General features: G+C 39.1%; 1 protein-coding gene across 1 annotated transcript; it reads right to left on the bottom strand.

Annotated features, from left to right (window-relative positions):
- Positions 1 to 1522: 1522 nt before the first annotated feature.
- LOC110679665 (putative ATP synthase subunit f, mitochondrial) lies at positions 1523 to 1864 on the bottom strand. The gene is made up of 2 exons (XM_021855095.1): positions 1748 to 1864; positions 1523 to 1630 (listed from the first exon to the last, which is right to left on the bottom strand). The coding sequence occupies exons 1-2, from the start codon at positions 1862 to 1864 to the stop codon at positions 1523 to 1525; spliced, it is 225 nt and encodes a 74-aa protein (XP_021710787.1).
- Between the last annotated feature and the right edge of the window lie 18382 nt (positions 1865 to 20246).

Raw genomic sequence — 20246 nt, 5'->3', positions numbered from 1 at the left:
TAGGACTGGTAGGTCCAGTTATCATCCAAGCGAAGATCTTCCTGCAGGACCTCTGGAAGCACGACTGCGAGTGGGACGAACCGCTCAGCCCGCAGTTAGAAGACCAGTGGCGTGAATATAGACGGAATTTGACCGGCTTAGACGGAATCGCTGTTCCCGATGGGTTGGAACGAGTCGCAGTACCGAAGCGGTAGAACTCCACGGCTTCTGCGACGCGTCGAACAAGGCGTATGGCGCATGCGTGTACGTCCGCGCCGTAGCTGCAGATGGGAGTGTAATGGTTCACCTGCTAACCTCCAAATCACGAGTAGCTCCGCTCGAGAATTTGAAGAAAAACAAGAAGTCGCTATCCATCCCTCGGCTAGAGTTGTCGTCGGCACTACTTCTAGCACACTTATACGCCAAGAACATCACCGTTGCCACCAAATGTCGTTTCTGGACCGACTCGACCATCGTCGTATGCTGGCTTTCATCGTCGCCTTCGAGGTGAAAGCAGCTCGTGGCAAATCGCGTCTCCGAAATCCAGCACATTACAAGGGTAGTGTGTGGAATCACGTCGCCGATGAAGACAACCCTGCGGATATCATTTCTCGAGGCATGAGTCCAGCGCAGCTTCAGTACGAGTCTCGTTGGTTTCACGCGCCGAAATGGTTGATGTCGGACGAACATTACTGGCCCAGTTCGGCGCAAATCAACGAGAGCGAGTTCGCTAAGGCAGACCTGGAGGAAAAGTCCATCGTCGCGGCCCTCCCGGCGGTTTCCCCAAGTGAGATATTCGGTCTTCGCTCGTCGCTAGTAGATCTAGTTCGACTGACCGTTTACATTCGACGATTCAAATGGAATACGTCACCGGCGAATCGATCATGTAGGAAAGTACCCAACTAACAATTTTAGCGCTATAAGCCAAGATTATTTGCTTTGTGCTGTATAACAGTTGAATTAAAGCAGCGAACGCAGCAAAAATTGAAAGCTGTCAAAAATAGAACTATTAGCGTTAATACAGCTGTATCGCAAACGATTTGCAGCTACAAATATTAGCTGAATAGACTTCATCAGTTATCGCTTTTGCTGCTTTCACTAAGCTATAACTCAACACCGTAAAAAGTAGCAACCAAATGGTGTGAAATAAAAGTTCCCATTATTATTCCGGCTGCTTCTATACAATATGATTTGTTATGCTACTCAATACATAATTAAGAAGCGCTTTATCGTTAGTTATACAGCGAATATACAGCTGTAAACTGTAAAACAACAACTTGTGACGCATCTTGCAATTCCATTAACCTCATACTTAATTTTCGAAGAATCAACACAGGAGGAGTGACCATCATTTAACAGAAAAACGAAATTTGCGCTAAATTTTCACGTTTTATTTTTCGCAAATTATGTAATTTATTCTCCGAACAAGCAGATTTTCACTATATGCCAGCATCCATCTGTCAATACATGCCGAATTGCTATCTTCCACAAGCCGGAACCACCCTCCAGATCCTGCCAAAATTATTCTCCGCGGATCGCACTTTCATTCGCTTCTCACTGCCCTGCTTCCAGGGGCCTTCGTTTTGTGGTACTTGTAGTTCCTGCGCTGCTTCATTTTGGCATAGAATAACACCATTCCGCCGACGTTGACCTGGAAGAACAGGGCAATTCCCATCCGCTTGGGTTTTCAGTACTTGTGTTGCCATCTCCAAAAGACACGGCTCACGACTCCAGCAGCAGCCTTGGGTTCTTGTCACGGTGGCCAAACCAAGCACCCAATTCGATCAACTTCACCTGGCGTATCCGGCTTGCCGTAGTAACGGACAGGATCGTAAGGTCCGTGGGTCTTCGGGTTGTACTCCGCCGGATAATCACCGAAAATCATCGCGCACTCTTATTTCAGCAGCAGTTTCACTCGATCACAAATCTACACAGCCTGTTGGATGTAAACATTGTGTTTGACGTTTCACACCCTTTTACAGCCTGATGAAGTGGTGTAAGCGTGGCTATAACATCCTTTACCGTCATTATAGAATATTATATGAACCGTTTTCGATGTAGAACAAAACGGTGTGTTTTCTTTGCCTTCTGTATATACTGTGGTGGCAGCAAGGACAACGTCGAGACTTGTGGATGCAGAGATCGTGGGATCGATTCCAGGCGGTGGCAGATACTTTAATTGTGTAACGTTCAGATACTTATGATATAAATTCAGGAAGCTGTGAAACAGCTTGGAAATTATATTTAGCCGATAATACAGCGAAGCTGTATAAAAATTATTCAACAGTTGCGAAATAATTGAGAAAGCGCCTTCCGAAGATGTTTACACAGCTACATGTCGTATAACTGTCGAGTTAGAGCAATGATCGGTATGAATAAGAGCTGCCTACACAGCTTTAAAATAGCTGAGTAGATTCGCCAGATTTGTTGGTAAAAGAATCGCATAGAAGCTTTCGTTCGTATGTACAGCGCCTTTACTCAGCATGAAGCCGTATAAAGAGGGCTTAGAGAATGTTTACATTTGCACTAAATGTTAGTTGGGTAGGCAGCGTCACTTTCCAGGAATATCAAGAAGCGATTAGGGAGCTGGTAAAGTTGTCTCAGCGGGAAAGTTTCCCGCAAGAATTCTCAGACCTTGCCAAATACGGTCAGGAGCATGATTCCTCAAGAATATCGGCGCTAAATCCCCAACTTGTCGGGAGTGTATTGTGCGTTGGCGGCCGGTTCAAAAACGCGGCAGTGGCAGATAGTAGGAAGCATCCTTACATTCTCGACCACCGGCATCCCTTCACCAAAATCGTCGTAGTCCACTACCATCGCAAATATCTCCACGCCGGTCAGCAACAGATGGTATCGGCAGTTCGAGAGCAGTTTTGGCCAACGAGCGTCAGAAATCTCGCAAGACAGGTTGTCCACGAATGTGTCCAGTGCTTTCGTGTGAAACCCAAGATCCAGGAGCAACTGATGGCTATTTATTCCCCCCCGAAAGAGTCAGGCCATGCTTCCCGTTCCAGAAAGTAGGAGTCGACTACTGCGGACCGTTTTACGTGGTCTATCCGCAGCGCCGAGTTCGTCCGATCAAGTGTTTCGTGGCAGTATATGTGTGCCTAGTTACCAAAGCTGTACATTTGGAGCTAGCAGCAGATCTGTCGACGCAGGCATTCCTTGCGACATTGCAGAGATTCACTGCACGCCGAGGTAAACCGTCGCTGATAATGTGCGACAACGCGACGAACTTCGTTGGAGCACGACGCAAACTAGATGAGCTTGCGCAGCTTTTTGCAAGTCAACAACTCACCGAAGCAGTTCTTCGACAGACGATAGAAGACCGAATCGAGTTCCGGTTCATTCCAGCCCGCTCACCGAACTTTGGTGGACTGTGGGAATCAGCGGTGAAATCGTTCAAGACCCTGTTCAAACGAACGATCGGCACGCGCAGTCTGGAATACGACAACATGCTCACGGTGCTGGCTCAAGCAGAGTCAATCCTGAATTCCAGACCGCTGAACCCAATCAGCAACGATCCGGACGATTTTGAGGCCCTCACCCCTGGACATTTTTTGATCCACCGGCCGTTGACGGCCATTCCGGGACCTGATCTTGGCGTAGTTCCGGAAAACAGACTTTCGAATTGGCAAAGGATGACGGATTTCAACCAGAGGTTGTGGAAGAAATGGTCGGAGCAGTATCTGTCCAACCTCCACAATCGGACGAAATGGACGCGACAGAGGGACAACATTGGCGTTGGCACTATGGTTGTCATAAAGGAGGAAAATTTGCCACCACTGAAGTGGCAGTTAGCACGGGTGATAGAGGTTCACCCAGGTTCTGACGGCAACATCAGAGTTGTCACCGTTCGGACCAAAGATGGCAGTTACCAGCGAGCGATCTCCAAGATCTGTGTGCTGCCGATAAGAGACAATTTTTCGTCTGCTGAAGGGGAGAACTAGGACTCCTCCAACGGCGGAGGTCGAAAGGCCTCCGCAACCCCAGTTAATTTATGTATTTGTTAAACTTTCGAAAAAGTAATCCGATCATTTTTCTCCAGACAAACCTCCTTCCGTTTTGGTTTAACCAAAGCTACAGACGCACAAATACAATTTATGGGTCGTCCCGCGTTCAATCTACCGATATTGAGGTACGAGTCTGCCGTCGCATTCAGAGGAAGAAGTGCGCAATTCAACCTCCTGGGTTCAAGCCATGATTGTCCACGGGTACGGCCAACCTATGGATCGTCACAGTATCAGGGATCCAGAATCGTAACCGCCACGGAGAGCATCAACACCAAAGATTATCAACGTTAACAAGAAACAGGACAAAATGAATCTACTATCGTCAGTCAGAGAGACCGTCGGCGCCGCTCGGGCGTCCACCGGAGGCCATAGGGCCTCCGTTCAGGCAAGTCGTTTTCGTTTTCAGCATTACATTTCAAAAAGCACCCTCTCATTTTATTCAGAGACCACCAGCGTTACACGGGACACGGATTGCCTCAGCATCCGTTCACACCGAATCATCCGTCCATCATCATCAAGTTGAAGTCGTCCAAGTAGCCAAACTCCAAAAGTCAGTCAAGTAGTCGAAGTTCACGGAAGCGTCGTCAAGTTTCGTCCAAATCGTCATCACCAAGAGTCCAGAGAAGTCTTCAATCGTCAATCCAGTCATCGTATCATCCAATTCGTCACCATCAGGAGTCGTTGCTTCAACAGAATCGTAATCAGCATACGAAGCATAGTTCATCATCGTGGTCCAAGCAGCAACACTGATCATCATTGGCACAGAAGTAGTCGTCACAAGTCACCGAGATCGAAGTCGCGTGGAGGCCTGCAATTCATCATTTCCATCATTATCACCAGAAAACTACAGTCCGCAATCCAGCACCAACAAACAGTTATGGTTGCAGTCCTGAATGCATTCCAGGACTCACCTAATTTCAACCGAAAGTCATCATCGACAACCGACAAGCCCTGGCAGACAGCTACTCAATATCAGGAACTAATTCAAGCGCAGAAAGTAGTCTGCCAGGTACACAAAATTTCTGCACGAAACTACATCATCTTTCCTTCCAACCGAGGCAATAAACAACAACAACGATCGATCGATCCCTAACTGATGTACAATCGGCTGATGGCAGCAAGTCCATCGGTATGTAGGCCAAGGTCAGCCCGTTGTTATCATCGTCATCGCAGTTGTATCGTATATGGATCAACTTCATCGTCAGCATCGATTCTAGATTAACAGTAGCAGTAAGATACTAGTATATAAGACAAAATTGAAATCAAATTACTACCTGAGATAAGTTTGAAAACAGTTGTGAGCTAGAGTAGGAGGTTTTGAAATTGTTTATTTCAAGGCGGCCGGCGTATGGTTAAGGTAAAGATGAATCGAAGCCAAACTTCAAATTTTCAAGAGCACGGATCTGGAGAACCAAACATCCGTTTAAGCTGAAAACCTAATCGATTGGTCACTAGCTGGTGGTGACCAATCGATTAGGTTTTCAGCACAAACGGATGTTTGGTTCTCCAGATCCGTGCTCTTGAAAATTTGAAGTTTGGCTTCGATTCATCTTCACCTTAAGCAGGACAGAAAGGGTGAAAAAGTGAGTGACCAAATAAGTTCCACACTACGGTATCACTTGTTATTCTACTTTATTGCATGTGCGTTCTTGGTCCGTTTCGTTCTGCGAAACGATATGATCGTAGGTACCATAGTGTGTGAAAGTATCTGCTATCACGATCGCTTCTCGGTCGTAGATCAGCTGGTCTGCAAAGAGCGATAATTGATTTATATAGGCAGAAGTAAATATACCGCCGCGGATACAACACGTCGTTGCTCATTTACAATAATAAAAGTTGTTTCTGTTCGCGCAATAAATCTGTTTGGTGAAACGTAGTCCGTCGCGAGTTTTTAATAAGTGTCCGAAAACTGTGAATTTGACGCGCGAACACCATTTAATTCCACTAGAGTTAGTATCCTTTGACAGATACGCGTATTTTGACCTCAACTGTAAGACCGTCTTCAGTGTCGTGTACTAGACTCGACTTCCATTATTTATTTAAGGATAAAGAGCTTACGGACATATTGGTAAAAAAATACAACATCGGTTAATAATGGTCTCTGAAACGCAAAAAAAACGAACACCGTTTTATGGAATATTTTTCTTTTTGGCATTAACGTCCCCACTGAGACAGAGCCAGTTACTCAGCTTAGTGTTCTAATGAGCACTTCCACAGTTATTTTTTTTTTTTTTTTTAAATCTTTATTTGAGTGTATTTTAACACACGAGGGCTAGTTCTACACTTCCACAGTTATTAACTGAGAGCATTCTTTGCCTTAGTTGCCATTTTCGCATGCGTATGATACTGGGCAGGTACGATGATACTCTATGCCCAGGGTATTGAAGTAAATTTCCATTATGAAAAAATCCAGGACCGACCGGGAATCTAACCCAGACACCTTCATGGCTACTCAATATCTATCTAAGCATGGCTTTGCTTTGTAGCTGCGGACTCTAACTTTTAGGCTAAGGAAGGCCCCTAATGGAATTAGAGCTTAGTAATTTCTCACAAGAAATATGATGTCGATCGTTGCTTTGTCCTTTAATGGTTTTGTCTTACCCCATTTGGAGCATTTTCATTTGAAGACAAATTTCAACGATTGCAAGAAACACAGTATTTCTGACCATGTTCTTCTATCGTATCACGGTGCAAATATCACAAAGAATATTGTCTTTCTAGTGATTTTCGAAATATATTGATAGAAACGCTCTGTTTTCTCATCTTAAAACCTCCATTACTTTCAGTGAACAAGAAAAATAATTTCAACATTAATGTGATCTCTTTTACTCAAAATCTCACATGTAAAATTTGAAATCTGGATTAGACTCCAAAAGATCTGAAATTTACGGGGCCATACAGTAAGCATTATTTTGAACAATAGAAATACATATTTTATTTGAAATCTATAACTTAAGAAAAATGCGTTAAAGGTATTATCTATTTATATGAATAAAAATAGAACGAAATGGCTTCAGAATGAGTTAGCGGATTTACCTGATTCGTTCATTGTTAGGTTCTTGAAGTTTTCCGACGTATTTGTGTGTGTGAAAAGTAAAACAACTTATCGTGAAAAACAAAGAAAAACAGGGGAAGAAAACTGATTTATTTAGTTCATTTTTTTTTCGTATCACCAAACAGCCTTGTCGGATCAAATAGTCAATAATAAATCTTCGGATAATTAGGATAATTGGTTGAACAATAATGAAAAAAAGACTATTTAAAGCTTGATGTCAGTACCAGATACGAAAATTGCAAATGTATTGTCAGGAAATTGACCCTGCCATTCTGGTGACAAAACTACTACACATATATAGATGTATAAGATTTGAAGTGCAGAAAAGGCGCTGTTTTGAGCATTCACTTACCTAGGTTAACGGTATCGGTGTTTGCTTTCTGAAACCGACATGTTGCAGCTTATTGACTTTTCCTTTCATTTTCTCCGTGGAGGTCACTGGTCAATTGGGACATATGTCAGCTTTTCTCACGAATGCATGGTGTACAATACGGCGTATCGAATGATTTCTATGGTTCAATCGCTGCGAACTTGATTCTTCATTGGTTCATCGATTGGTTTTCGGCGAGAAATAAATGCAAATTTTATTTGCAAGACTGTCAGGACGTATCAGTCTATTTACTGGCTTCGACCATCTTGTGCGGACTCTAAATATATTTTTAATTTAATAAACCCATAAAATACATCAAAACTAAAGAAGATTGTGAGTTTTTAGTTTAGATGTGTTTTATGTGTTTTTTTTTAATTAAAAATATATTTTAGAGTTCGCAGAGACAAAGCCTACTGCAAAATTGAGAAATAAATTTTTATGCTTTTGGTGGGATGTGATCACATTTCGCTTGTCAGGCAAGTTACCATGGATTGTAGCATTTGGCAGAAACTTTAAGTTTTCAACAAATAACGTTGCGTTTACGGCATATCATCAAAAATGGTCATTTTTAGAGTTTCATAATAAATGGATGCTGCTCATTGGCGCCAAAACCTGATCTTTTGAATTACGGTATAGTAGCCTCTTCTTTTCTAATATTATGATTAGAGGATCTTCCCGAGCAGCACACATGTTATAATTGTGCATTATCAACTGTTATACAACCTGATCTGGTCATATATAAGTTGATAATACTCTAATATAACATGTATGCTGCTTGGGTTGTTTCCCGGATTCGAAAAAAAATCCCGGGATTCGGGATTTCATTTTTAAAACCCTGGGATTTCCCGGGATCCCGGGACAAAAATTGAATGCTTTCAAAAAGGCTATGATACAGTCAGAGCGGGTTTTGCAGCAATGTTAAGTTTTATAGAGTAGTTTCAAAATAGCCGAACCTGTTTTTGAAGATTAAGTCTTATTCTTATAGTAAAAACAATGCTATCTTAGATTTCATCACCTGGGTGCAGTCGAAGTCAATGGTCATATATGGAAGTTAATTTGAAACGAAAATCAATCGTGATGCATTAGGTATAGATATAGGTCGCTCTCAAATTTTACTAAGAAGTCTTTTAAAATTTACTCTCATGATTATGCAACTTCTTTACATTGTTGTATCATATGGAATCTTCACGCATTTAAATTATTGGTATAACAGTCACGTTAATAGTGATAAGTGTGATAAGTAGTGATTAAATGTTATTAATTTTTTGATATAGAGAATCCATTGATTTCATTTTTGTGTTTATAAAAAAGAGATTTTTGAAATTACAAATAAGTCCTGACACACCCCAGAGAGGTGGCGTTGCACATACACGAAAAAAGCATATTTTTTTGAACCTCTGAAATGTCCTTTCCTCTCGTCAAAGTTATATCAAACTTTAAAAGTATGAAACATATCACCTATATCCAAAAATCATATTGCAAACCCTCTCCACCGTGGCATGATGACTTGCTTGCCGTTGTTAGATGGAGAGTGAGAAGCCACGACTGCGGTCATCGAAATCCTATTATGAAAATGTCATTGCATCCGACATGAACAGGTTGGCCTCAAATTGTCAGTGCTGGTAAAATGGTCAATAGACACACCACTACTCTCCATGCGGTGTCGCCTGTCGGTCAGTGACTGCGATATGACCTGCTGCGGTGGATTACCATTTCTAACAGCTACAAATAGCTTCTTTCGTTCAAGTTGTCATTTCGACGTTTAGCACTTCGACGCTTAAGCTGACAGACGGCTGAGTCCTCTTCCAGCGAGATTATATGTTCTTAATGGAGAATGGTTACGCAATTGATTCGTTTATGTACATATAAACAGGTTGATATGTTTTAGTGCATCAATTGAAATTTTGTGAAATATAATGTGTAGTTTATACTTATAGTTTAATTTACGATCCATTTGAGATTATCAAGTCACTTGCTTCTCCATTCCCATGAACAAAGCTCCACACACATATATGATCCATTTTACAGCGAGATGAATCCTCCTCCGGGAGCTTAAGATGCGAAAAGAGACTGCCAAGCACGGGAAAGCTCTTATAACTGAACCCATGGAGAGCAGAATTTATCCTTATTTTGGAAGACTCGCAGTTACCACAAGTACTTGTTCCGCGTGACAGCAAGAAACTATGAACAATTTATTTTCATTAAAATTTCCCACGCTCCAACCCCAGTGGGTAAGTCTGCTTATCTTGTGGCGAGGATTATAAAATGCCTCAAGATCTTGAGCGGAACTAGAGTGCAAGAACTTGCTAAGCTCCGGAAAGAGATTGTCCTTGCCATTTCTGGCATGATACTGTCTCGGCTGTTCGCTTAGTATTAAATCTCCCCCGGATGGTTTTAATCATCCTGGATGGGGAAATCTTTGGTGCTGCCTGACCAGGGCTGTGGCAAATTGTGGCTGCATGTTATACATACAATTGCTCTTTTAGAAACCTCGTATTTTCTTCCACTTGGTATCTTCCACTTCGAGGGTTAATGTTATAAAAGAACATCTAAAGACATATATTAAATTTGTCATATCAATGCAGAACAGTACTATGATAAGAAATCGGATCTACAGTCGACACTCCACTTTTCGATTTTTTATATCTCGATATATCTCCTTATGTCGATGATTTCTTCGGTCCCTTCATTCTGCATACTTTTACATTCTCTTTATCTCGATATCCTCCTTATCTCGATGTCTCCCTATCTCGATGGTCCCTCCGATATCGAGATGTGGAGAGTCGACTGTTTTTTCTTATCCGGAGTGTATCTGTACACTGAGGCAAAAAAACTTAATAATTTCTTAAGGAATAATTATGATTTGGCGCCACAACGATTATTGTTGAAATTTTTAAGTTTTACTTATGATTTTGGGGAAGAATTTCATTACTAAATTTCATAAGTCAATCAATGAAAATCGATAAAAAACGCAATGATAATTGATTAAGTAAAACGATCAACTGTTAATAATGATTACCTTTCATTTCAGGCATGCTCAAAAATAGACATGTTTTGTTAACATGTGACCTGCTTTCGATTAACTTGTACCCAACATCGAAAGAGGAGCAGTTCTTTTAGCGATTTTTATGAAAATTATTTCAAGTAGTGGTTCTTAAATTATTCAAAGCTCCCATTTATGAAACTTATGATCCCAAAATCGAAATGGTTAAGCGTTCAATGAAACCATAATCCGGCTGGTTCATAGTCATGATTTATGGATTAGGTTTGCCTCAGTGTAGCTGTGGAGTAATTAAATCACTGAAGTTCATTTTATTTAAGCTTCAGATTATTTCATTTATATGGAAAATTTCACATGAAGCCCTCTATATACCGCGTGAGTAAGTTTAAGGGGGTAGAGGCTACGGAAAATTCCACGCTAGTCCTTGGAGAGAGGGTGCGTATTGATTCAAATTGCCCAAGCCCTTCAAATCCCGGACAGCGGCCGTTATTGATCCGAATCCAAATCCGAATAAACATATGATTTGTCTGGTGTTTGGTCGGTTAATTAAGCGTACAAACCAGGTTTTTAGTTACAGGGCATCAAACTTACTGTTTCTTCATATAAAATGATGTATGCGTTTTTGGTTGGCAAAAGTATGGCTTAACACAAAAAAAAACTTCTAATACAACTTTTGAATTTCATTCTTTAGCAAATGTACAGATTATTTGATTGAAATTGTTCACAGATGCAAGAATGCAGCCGGGAGCACAAAAAAGCATTTTCCTAACAATGATAGTGCTTGGTGATTACGTCCACTATGTGAACATGGCCAGTATACATCACGGTATGTTTTGTAAAGCAATTTCAAAACGAAAAAATCGGCATGTCTACATTTTGACACAAGAAAGCTATGATTGTCCCCTTTAATTTGCATCCAAAACGAAACTAATCGGTCGGGGAGTCTAAAGCAACATTTTTTTTTTAAATTTTTTTACGGAATTTTGAATAAACCTTCAAATTGAAACTGGAAATAATGTTGCTCTACAGTTGTGGTGCATGTAAAAATGTAAAAAAAAACAACCCAATTAAATCCTTAAAATTGGTCACGTGTGGTTCATGCCCGTGCGGTTAGTGTCGATAGGATTTTAGTCACATCGTGTCAAAGAGAAAGGGTTCGATTTCCGCTTCAGACCGGTAAGCTTTTCGTGAGGAATGTTTTCCGACTATGCCACTGAGCGTTGCATACTGGTCCGTTTTTTAGTGTGGTGCTTCCGTAAAAGGGCAAAATGTCCACTGAAAACATGAATGTGTAGGTGTTTTTAAAGTAAATGAAAATAAAAACATTGATGCATTGAACATTGGTATTCGGCACTTCTATAGTAAAAATGTATAGTTAGCGATTATTTTCCGACATAGATCCTGTAACATTTTTTTTTTTTTAAATACCGTTCGATATTTGACCGAATATTTGGTGCATCAGTAGTTAGAACCGCAACAGCAAGTACGTGATCAGTAAGCAAGTAAAGAAAATACGATAAAAAAGAAATACACAAGTAGGAAAATCATGGTAGCTAGTTTCATCGTTGTATAAATTGTGGAAGATCTACCAAATCGAACAGCCCAAAAAGCAAACCATGCATTTAGTTGAACAGCTGTAATTTTTTTTTTTTTTAAATCTTTATTTGAGTGAACAGCTGTAAGTATTTGTAAATTAGGGGTTGAAAATTTATGTCATTTACTCGATCAATGATGAACATGAAAGACATTCATTTTGCAATATTAACAAGTGTTTCTAATTTCCTTCTTTCTCAAATGCTACATTCCAAAACTTCGGGAGATTTGAAATTATCATTATTAGATGGTTCTGCATGAATTTGATTGATATGTGTATCATGAATCCAGTCGAGTAAACATAGTACACAAATTTGATTAAATAGCTCATAAATGCTGATTTTGGTATAAAATTTAAATGAGCACAGTTTATGTAATTTTTAATCTTATGTTACAATTCAAAGTAGTTCACTCAAAATAGTGAAGTGCAAACAGTGCATGTTAAACTCAATTCTTTGCTATACAATTGAAAGTATAAAATTTAATAGCAAATTTTAAGCTAAATTGAATAAACAAAATATGTGTTTCCTCGTGGTTTTAGACTAGAACCGATTTTTATTTTGTTTTCAATAGTCCTAATCTCCAATCAAAAGACGTTCGAGTTGACGCTTTTATAAGTTTTGAACACAACATAGCTATACGAAACATAGTTCTTGAGATCTGCCTAGTACTATGAGAGTGACAAACAAGTTTTGTTGCACTAAATTTTTCTCCTTTTTTGTGTGATCGGAAACTTTTCTGATTCACCTGAGATGTTTGTTCAAGTTTCGTTTGAGTTGACAATTTCGTAAGCTCATGAACATGTTAACTTTCAGAGTAACATTTTCCAACCTGATTGGATTTATTTATGTGTTATGTTAGGGAACGTCCATTTATGACGTAGCAGCTTTTGGTAGATTTTTGACACCCCCTCCCCCATCGTAGCCTATTTTCCTATACCTTACACATTCTTCGAAGGGTTAAAAAAGCGGAACCTTTCAATTAGAATCCTCTCCTGTGATCAAGTTAGGAATGACAACTGTAAAAAAACCGAATACTTTATCACTTCTCAACAGAGATAAAGTAACACGACATGCACTATACAAAGGACACGAGATATACTACAATAGATCAAATATTGGTCGCAGTGGTTTATGTTCCGAACAGAAAAAAAAACATTACAGCATCATTACAGTATGAAAGCAAAAAAGAGAGGGCTACTTGCACCCATGCTTGTGAATGTTTAGGTCTAGAGTATAATCTACAAGATTTTGACATTAACTTTTTGCACCATTTTCATCTAAATCCGTTTCAACAGTTCACCTTATCTAAATTAATTGATTTACGGTGTATTTAAAATGATATTACAAACAACAAAATCTAAAAAAAAAAAAGTTGCACTAAACCCGTTGGATTATTTTGATATTATCAGCAAATGAAAGAGGAAGGTCTTCGCTATCATCGGTACAAATCTGAGACATGCCAATTTTTTTTGTTATAAAGTTACACGGTGTGTACATTCAATCAGTTGATCATTCACAAGTTCTGATATCTTGGATTTGTCGTCCTCTTTAGTCTGAATTGCTGTTTGTCAATTTTATGTTGTCAGGAATCAATTTTTTTTTCTTTTTTTTAAGTTTTCGAAATAGTTCCAGGTTATTTGAAAATTTGGTTTTTGAGTTAAGTTTGAAAAACGAATCTGAAAATGTAATAATCTCGACACCCCTCACTTAAAACCTTATAAATATCAATCAATTTATTTTTAAGGCTTTTTGATTTTGCAGTGCTTGTTTATTTTTTCATTTCGCGTATTGACTTTTTCATTGCTTAGTTTTAATTTTCCTTTTGGAAATGTTATGAATATTTCGTGTTCATTGTTTTTTTTTTCCTTGGAACATTGGAATGTTTATTTGTTTTTAGGTGCAATTTTGATTTTTTCAGGAATATTATTCGATATTTTATTTCATGTTTTTAAATCATTGCCTATTTAAATCAAAAATATATTTTTGATGTATTTAATTGTTAAAAGTAATCAAACTATCGCTTCTGTCTAATTATTTGGTACGTTTCTTTTCGATAAAATACAGAGCGTTCCTCTTCTTTGAACGCTTTGTAATTCAGCTGTCATTGCGTATCTTTTCAAAAGATGCGCGTGTTTTGGCTACCACTACTTGTTTAAATACAATTTGGAGTCTATATAACAATAGTACATAAAATCAGTTTTTATTATACAAAATCCCAGACAAATTTCAATCGCAATCTACACAACGAAGACGAAACCAAGTGTGTTCAAATTTTGTACAGTTGATTGGAACCCCAAATGCCTACCCCCTACTTGAGCACATCGAGCAACACCTTCCAAGGACGGATCATGACTCGGAATCCTCGATTATGGTTTCGTGGTTGGCTGCGTATTCTACCGGTGTGGTGCTGTTTAATATGTTTAATTCAATTTAATTTGTATACAGCATTAGGAGGTATTCTGAAGCTCTTATTATAAGCACGAAGGAAAGCGGGTTTATCCTTCTACGATGATAATTCACACCTGGTCGATGTGGTTTCGTCAGGTTCTGTAAGATGACATTTGCTCGGTCGTGTTTATTAAATCAGCCTACAAAGAGCAGATTTGTCTTGGCAGAATACAACAAAGGTTACAAAGAGACGACGAAGTGAGGTTATTATGCATAAAAATAGAGAGCTTATGCATAAAAAAAGGTAGCTCACGTTGAAGAACGCTCCTTGTTTTAATTTAGCAGCCATCAAAAGAGATAACTGACACGCCGAGTGCTCCACTCTCATTACGAAGGATGAAGAGATTTTTCAGAATCGTCACTGTCAATTTTTCTAACTTTCATCAGTGGTAGGACAGGGCTGCTATTAAAACTTTGATCCACTCGCAAAGGTTGAATGCAATATTCTTAAAACATGTTTTATGCATCGGCTGTAAAGTGTGTGATGGTGTCACCATAATAACCGCACTAATGCTTGATAATTATTAAGCCAGTGCTGAAAGTGCATCATTGTGTTCATCCATTCTACCCTAATGGAATACTATAGTGAAAATAAACTCATTAAAACCACAAGGCTGTCGTAACGTCAAGATGTTACCAGGTTTTTGCCGTCTAGGCAAGGCACTGCACAATGCAAGGATGGGTCTGAATGGCTTTGCTTTATTTCCTTTGTTAACTTGCATCCATCAAGATAAAAGGACAACATTGTTAAGAGCATCATACTGCGGGCAGAGCGCTCTTTACACGGTATTCAACCCTGCAAATGGAGCAACATTCAGTACAGCTTGTATTTTTTTTAGTTTCTGACATTTCATTACCAAAGATGGGATACATGATAGAAAAATATGTCGTCCTGCTGATGGAGCTTTTGTGAACAATGGTATTTCGCGCAGTAGATTCAAGCACTTTCGTAGAAACAGTGATATGGCCAGTATGTGGTGAAAATTAAATAACTTTGGTAGCTCTGCAGTTATGGTTCTGCCAACCATCCGTAAACCGTGCTTTGTGGTATTATGATACATATGAATAGTTTTTAAAATACTGACTGCCCTAATTCAGTAAAATAAAAGTAAAAATGTGTAATAGAGAACCACAAAAAAAGAAGTTTGAAAGAGAAATTTATTTGTTAGGTAGTTGTCGCTGAAACAGGAAAAAGTTACTAACTGGTTATTAGTTTGATTTGAAACCGAAGGGTTATGAGCTGTTAGTATTTTTTTTCCGTTTGACGGTGAAGAAGTCAAATCTTCCATGGTAGTGTTATTTTAACGAGTCAAGTACACGACACTGAAGACGGTTTTACAGTTCATATAAAAATACGCGTACCACTCGAAAGATACAAACTTTAGTGGAATTAAGTGGTTTAGTACTAAATACGAATTTAATTTACTAAAAAATAATCTAAACTTCAAACTTAAAAAATACAGTGAATATTTTTGTGTACGACTCACATATCTTCTTGATGCCATCTCCCTCTCGTCCAGCTCATTCAATCATTTCAAATGAAGGAAACCACTATGAGCGCAAAAGTGACAACATTAATAAGCTGTGTAAGTCTAACACAAAATGTGTCATTCTAACACATGCTTTGTGTGACAATTTTTAAGGGTGTTAATGGAAATGTCTTTCATACATAAATCTGACGAGGCTATTTTTTCTTATTTTTCCTTATTAACCAACGCAAGGGATTTGATAAACATGTTTCCATGAGCACAATATGCCATGTAACGGTCTCAAAATAGCAATCAAAATGCTCTAATGCATGTACTTAAGTACGTAAAAACCATCCAAAATTTCTTCAAAAGCAACGAGGTTTGTGTTATTTTATGATGAGATAAAAACGGGAAAAAATAGTCAACATTTCAATCGTAATCAACATTTGTACCTACAATTCAACGACGAGCACGACTGCGGTAATCCAATTATACTACACATTTTATATCGGACGCTCGCAAAAGTTAATTTGCATAGACAAATTTGTTTTGCATCATAAATTACCTGGACACTGCGGTCCAAAAATACAGAAACGAGGTATCGAAGAAAGGGCTGTAGCAAATGAGGCAGCACGCGATTTCGTCGTTCTGATCAAAGTCAGCCACGAATTTTATGGCGGAAGCGATGAATGGAACGGGATATTGAGTAGATTATTCTGTGTATTTAGTGTGGTCGGGCATCGGTTGCTGCGATTGCACATGTACAGGTATCTGTTTGTTGGGGGAAGCTAGTGGTGATGATGATGATTGGGACAACATGATTGTGTTTAATTTTTTGTGGACAAACAGGTGCAAATATTTGGGTTCGGTCACAGATAAATAACACACGGTTTTCTTAGGTTGGGATCAGGGAACAGAAACTGGTTGGGATGAAGGCGGACATCAAATTGGGAATCCAATGAAAAATTTGGTACCCCACACGCCTCGTCAAAGTATTATCCGTACGAGAGATAAAGTGTGGTGTGTGCAAATTGAATAGTTTGTTAATTTAATTGAACAAAATTCGATTGATGATAGTAGTTTTCAATTATCGAATGCACAGGGCAAAATGTATCGATTCGACATATGTACGAACTTGAGGGCGGAACCAGGATTTCATCTGATTAAGTTGCGCAATCAGCAGGTCTATAGAGTACAATCAAATTAATCCCAGTTATCGCTATAGAGAGGATCCAATAAGTTAACTCAATATAAATGAATATCAAGAATGCATAAAATCATGAGCTGAAAGATATTATTAAGAAGAAAGGAAATCGAAGTGCCCTTTCAGAAAGTTTACTGCACTTTACACCTATCCAACGGCAAAAATATCATGGTGCAAAGAACAAAAAAATGAGTTATTTTTGCTTTCTGATTGCGCCTGCAAGAGTGTGAAAATCGATTCGTTTATAGTCTAACATGGGTCCAATCAACCGAAACGCAAGCGATGATATCGCTGACGCTAAAATTAATTTTAATTGTGTGAGAAATGTACAACAAAGTATACATTATCAACCATGTACGAATCAGATCGTACTTCGTGGTCTCAATTCTGATCATTCCAACGTTATGTTGATACACATGTTCATCTATTAGGGAGTTTTCAATTTCACAGCAATTTTGCGAAAACGCGAATCATCAAATATCTCTAATGCATGAAGCTAGTATTTCTGAAGTAAGTGACAAACACTTGGTCCAATTTTTGAACATCATATGTTGCTGTGTATGTAGCACACATGTTACAATTGCGTGAGATATAACAACTCACTAGTCATAATAAAGTCTCAGCAACAGAAATTATATACAGCATGCTACTATGTTAAAAATATTGGCTAAAAAGCCTGTAACCGTTTGTTACAAATTGTTAGTCTTTTTTATATTAGTGCTATTTTTTATTTGTATACTGTCAAGTTTCTAGTGTTCAATGGTGTTGGATTAGTGCAGGGTTAGTAGATAAAGGGTTAGTAAATGTTATCAGTTTTAGTAAATTGTCAAAATGAAAAATATATGATTGTTAGTAAATTAGTAGAATTGTTAAATTTGAATTATAAACATGAAAAAGATGCATGCAAGCTGTGGGTACAAGTATAAACATAAACGATAAGTAAGCCAGCAGGCGTATTACACGCAACAGGTGGTAACAACCCCCCAACCCACGATTGAGGAACTTGGGGAGGGGAGGAAAACACCAGATAAGAGGGTCTAGGGCGTGGCCTACCAGCAGTACACGTTTCGGCCTAGTAGACGGAAGTGTGCTAAGCCTAACCCGTCAAGGATCATCGCTGACCTCTGGCCATTTCGGTCATAACCGTTAAGGAGGTCCACAGCTCGGGGTACTCACCCCTAACCGTAAAAGAGCTTTCCCCTCTCGGCACGGTCTCTACGGTACCGTCCTGGGCTGTGTCGATTGCCGTCAAAGAGGGACGACGCCTTATTTAGCCAACCCCTTACGGCACTACGTCCACAGTACCATCAACGTTACCACCTGTCCGTCAAGCAACAACTCCGTCAGCAGCAACAACGAGCGCTCGCAGGTCGTCATCAGGATCGTCGGCAGCAACCAGGATTAGCAAGTCGTACCGGTACGTGAAAAATTTGTTAACTACCCACAAAAACTAGTAGCTTGCAATAAACCAGTACCATATAACCTTAGAATCCACATAGTCCAGCTTGCCCAATAAAACCCTAGAAATTCCCACCAAGTTAGAGTTCTTTCAATTCACACACTGCAATAGCCCTAGTCAGGTGACGGAACGCTGCACAACTTTGGTCGCGTAGCCCCTCAGCTTATCCAGTAGCCGACCCTGAGACCCAGCTCGAGGGGTCTCTTGTTACTGAGAGATTGCCCGGTTTAAATTAGTAACAAGCCTTTACCGCTAAAATTTTTAGATTTTTGAATATCTTTGCCAGAAAAAAAAATGGGTACCTAATGTATATAATTCATATCGCTCACAAAAGGTGATTGTCATTACTGTGCTATTGATATTACTCAAAGTGATGTTGCTTACGAAGGGAGGCTGTGTGAATCGTTTTCTCCGTGTTGATATGAAGACTGCCAACCAACATGCACGTCGTTCCCATGCAGTAAATGAGTGCCTGAATATGCAAGAGACATTTGTCAAACTGTCAAGGCGATCAGTATCAGTAGCATGCAAATATGTCAATAACAGTAGGCCACGAGGATGGAGCGATGTGTGGTCATTTTTTGTCGTTTGAGGTGCTATCAGAAATTGGTATTATCGCGCATGAGTTAATATGCAAATTTAAGAATGTTTCCGATTACTTCAACTCAGTTATTTTAGCTTTTTCATGAACGGGATTTTCAGCCAGTAGTTAACTTCGGTTGCCAACAATCAATTTGTTATTCATCCGAAAAAAAAACGTTGTAATGCAATTGACATTTTGAGGTCATTAACCATTGATGCATTCTACACATACAAGTGTAAAACAGACCTAACTGAGTGATCACGCACTAGGTCCAACAAGTTAAGCTTTACCAAAGAAGAGACTCAATGAGTTTTGGTGCCAATACTATTAATATATTTTCACCAATATATTTTCACCAAACTTCACGCGGCATTCCTCTAAGGGAACAATGCGCCTTACTATTCTCATCATATATATGTACGTTTACGACATTCGAACAAACGACATTCGGCCAAATGGTCGGATACCGTTTGAACATCAGCATTAGCATAGATGATCGCTTCGAAGTTACACTTCGTGGTTTGCCAGAACGATCGAAGTTGCACAAAGATTCATTAAATGGGGTTTAGGATTAGCAAACCATTCTCAATGTACACAAATCTAGTGCTCAAAATATTAAAGTTAATAACGACTTATTTTGATTCTGATCATGTCTCTGTTACATTTCAAATATCGCATGAAGTGATTCTCAATCCTATCAGCTCCAGATTCAATTATTTTTGGGCACATAATTTCACATCTGATCAATGAAACATATATTGATAATAATCTTGATGCTACCATTTCTTTGCAAACAAAACTTGATATTGATGCAATATCTATACATGAAATCAAATACGAATCCGTGATTAAGGACGATGATCTTAAACTTTTGTGCTGTCTTAAAAACATGAGGAGAAGGCAATTTTAAACGCACTCGCGATCCTGCTGTAAAAATTATATGGCAGGACCTGCAAAAAAAATTAAGAGAAAAAAAATTCAGAATAAAATTAAAATAAAACTTCTCAATTGGCTCTTAGCCCTTTTGCAAATTATATAAAATATTAAAGAAACTTCAGAAGCCACGATGG

This window comes from Aedes aegypti, chromosome 3, assembly GCF_002204515.2.
Source record: "Aedes aegypti strain LVP_AGWG chromosome 3, AaegL5.0 Primary Assembly, whole genome shotgun sequence".
Classification (NCBI taxonomy): Eukaryota; Metazoa; Arthropoda; class Insecta; order Diptera; family Culicidae; genus Aedes; species Aedes aegypti.
This window is presented reverse-complemented; position numbering and strand designations above follow the sequence as displayed.